The sequence below is a fragment of the Fundulus heteroclitus genome, unplaced genomic scaffold (assembly GCF_011125445.2).
Source record: "Fundulus heteroclitus isolate FHET01 unplaced genomic scaffold, MU-UCD_Fhet_4.1 scaffold_368, whole genome shotgun sequence".
In the NCBI taxonomy this organism is placed as follows: Eukaryota; Metazoa; Chordata; class Actinopteri; order Cyprinodontiformes; family Fundulidae; genus Fundulus; species Fundulus heteroclitus.
In genome coordinates this window covers 55,595-58,834 of record NW_023396779.1, presented here as the reverse complement: position 1 = coordinate 58,834, position 3,240 = coordinate 55,595, and the positions used below count along the sequence as shown (strand labels likewise).

Sequence of the window (3,240 nt, the reverse complement as noted above, 5' to 3'; positions counted from 1 at the left end):
AAACAACTGTTAAATTGGCAATAAAATTGCAAAAAAATTATTATACAAATAAAAATCAAGACATACTTAGTTTCAGTTGCAGGAATTTGCCAAGACCTCTAATCAGTTAAGTACTAATTTTTCCTTTTTTCTCCTCCCTGATGATCGCTGAGATCTTTCCAAACTCCTGCTCAGTGAAAACAGGTCCAGCCTCGTTTACACAGCAACACTTTATTATCAGACTATTATTCCAATAATCTGACACCAGAGTCCACAGATCTGTCTGTGATCCAGCACCAGAGACGTCTGAGTGTCTGAGACTCCAGGTCCAGGTCGGTCAGAACCATGCTCCAACATGGAGCATGGTTCTGGTTAGTTTGTCCATTTTCTACAGCAGATGCCTCTAATATGCAGGTATTATTTCAGGTTCTGGCTCACCTGTTGGAACCCATCAGAACCTGATTTTCAGACTGAAGAACATTGCAGCCTAATCATCATCTGTTTGTGGGACTAGTACGGGTTTAGATCAGGCTGGGGAGGTTCTGGTGGGCCTGGGCTCATGATAAGCTTTGTGAATGAAGCCAGTTTGAGTTGATTAAATACAACCCAGATCAGCAGCACCAGTCGGGTCTAAAAACAGTTTCAATCACTTCAAGTTGCTTAACGGGTCTGGGACCATATTGGACCAGCTTTGAACCCAGAATTGTCCCTCATCACACCGTTGCTTTGATCACTGTGATCTTGAGATTGGATGGATGGATGGATGGATACTGAGCATTCATGAAGCAACAGTGGAGAGAAAAACTCCCCTTTAACAGGGAGGAGAACCTCCAGCAGAACCAGAACCAGGCTCAGTGTGAACGCTCATCTGCCTCCACCCACTGGGGCTTAGAGAAGACAGAGCAGAGACACAGAAAGCTCAGAAGCTCACATTGACCCAGGAGTACTTTCTATGTTAGAGGAGACAGAGCAGAGACACAGAAAGCACAGAAGCTCACATTGACCCAGGAGTACTTTCTATGTTAGAGAAGACAGAGCAGAGACACAGAAAGCACAGAAGCTCACATTGACCCAGGAATCTGAATGAACAATAAATGTGACCAGCTAGCAGCCAGGGAGCATTTATTTTATTTGCATTTATTTCTGTATTTTTATTTATGCAACAGTGGAGACTATATTTAAAATGTGGATTCATTCAAAATCTTCTTGTGAAACATAATTTCTGAATGTTTCAATCCTGGAAGCCAAACCACAGAGCTCCTAGTTGATTTGTCACGGATAAGCGAGCACTTGGTTGATCCAGGGCATGTATTCACAAACATCCATCATTTCAGCTGGTTCCTGACATGCGTGTGTGTCATTTCCAACAGCAGAAATCACACCATAAATCATGTCGCCGTGCACCACTCCTCCACCAGAGTCACCCTGAGGGAAACAAACAACCTTCCTCAGATTTCATGTTAACATGTTTGGTTTTGTGATGAAACAGAGAAAGCTGCCATCCTCTGATGCTGGTGAAGACATTAACTTACAAAACATATGTCCGTGCCTGGAGCTTGGACATGGAACCTGTGTCCAAGATCCGGGTCTCTTTGATTAATGGCATCAACATCCATGTCGACACACTGAAGACGGCCAGGGTTGCGTCCTGGTTCTGCAGGAAGTAAAACAATCATTAAATGATTTTCACAAACCTTCCTGTCTGCAGGTGATGACACAGAAACGACTAAGCCAAAGATGATCTGCTGAGAAGAAGAACATTTTTCTTACTTCGCTGAAAATTAGGGCCTGTTCCTGTTGCTGCATTTCCTGCAAGCTGGACTGTGTCACCTCTGAAACAGGAAGAGTAAAACATCCATAATAAAATAACTACATCCAGAGGCTGAGTTTATCTCTCTGCTTCTGAAACACAAACGATTCAGAGTTTCATCTACAGTCTGAACAGTTTCCTCATTTATCAGAGACTGACTTACATTCCGAGACGATTCCCACAGTTAGGAAGTTGAACGGGGGGGATAGTTGTTGGTGTCTGGAGCCTCACCATCACGATGTCATGGTTGGGACCAAACATTTCAATCCGATCCAGAACAGAGTGTTGATTATTATTAGGGATTTGATTGTTATTGACTGGATGTTCTCCCAATCCTGCAGTAAGGCCCCTGTTGAAAAGATTTGGTTAGAGAAAATCAAAACAGAACCATGGTTACTGCTGGTAATGTTCTCACAATGGCTCCGCGCAGTGAGCTGCTGTCAGAATCCACCGATCGCTGATCAGAGATCCTCCACAGCTAAATTTATCAAATGAATAGAGCACCACATGATACTGGCGCTCGTTATCAAGACAGTCATGACCTCCAATGATTCTCTTCTGCAGAGACACTGAGTCTGAGTTCACTGCAACACCTGAAGAGGAAAGCACGCTGTTTTAGAAGATCCACATGTCAGAAATAAAGCAGCAACATCTTAGCTTTAGGCAAAAAACATCCAGAAAATGTCTTAAAATTAAACCACAAGTCAGCATAACTTTAGTGACGTTTATACTCCATAACCCAGAAACAATCAAACATTTCTGTCTCAAATATCAGAGAACAGAAACCTCCCTGAGACGTGCAGGTCTCAGCTAAAGTATCAGTGTCCCCTGAAGTGTCCACAGGATGTCCTGACTCACCAAGCCCCAGCAGGAGGAGGAGAAGCTTCAGCAGAGCCATTGCTGTGGTCCAGATCCCCGTGAATGTCTGCAGTCCTGCAGAACCTTTAAACTCTGCTCACACCTTCCTGTTGGACCTGAAGCCACCAATCACAGCATGGAAGCTTATCAGCACCTCAGTGCACAGTCATCTGCATGCAGGGAGGACTGCAGACTTTCAGTTCAATTCAATTTTATTTATATATCACCAGTTCATGATACATATAATTAAACTCACAGACCAAGACTTCAGGCTTTTCTTTGTGGACATAAAGACCACAGTAGAAAAATAAAGATGGAAAAGGGTTTATTTTACTTCACTGATGTCCAAAAAGTATTTTTTACTAACTTCAAAGTGGCTTTGTGATTATTTGGAGGCGTCTGGTTCTGGTTTTGATATAGATTCATGTTTTTCTTGTCATTTATTTATGTTCTATAAATCTTGCTAATAACCCAGTTATTAGTTTTGTGTAATTTTTTTGATGTTTTTTCCTTGTTGCTGTTTTTCTTTTCTTTTTGCCTTCCAGTTGATCCTTGCATTCATTTTTTTCTTGCAGTCTTGTGTTTGTGTTCTC

At 42.3% G+C, this 3,240-nt stretch overlaps 1 protein-coding gene across 1 annotated transcript; it reads right to left on the bottom strand.

Annotated features, from left to right (window-relative positions):
- Positions 1 to 1,140: 1,140 nt before the first annotated feature.
- On the bottom strand, positions 1,141 to 2,854 carry LOC118559941 (kallikrein-8-like). The gene is made up of 6 exons (XM_036130617.1): positions 2,648 to 2,854; positions 2,205 to 2,382; positions 1,953 to 2,138; positions 1,750 to 1,811; positions 1,512 to 1,633; positions 1,141 to 1,404 (listed from the first exon to the last, which is right to left on the bottom strand). Exons 1-6 carry the CDS (start codon positions 2,685 to 2,687, stop codon positions 1,252 to 1,254), a joined length of 741 nt encoding a protein of 246 aa, XP_035986510.1. The 5' UTR covers positions 2,688 to 2,854; the 3' UTR covers positions 1,141 to 1,251.
- Positions 2,855 to 3,240: the final 386 nt, after the last annotated feature.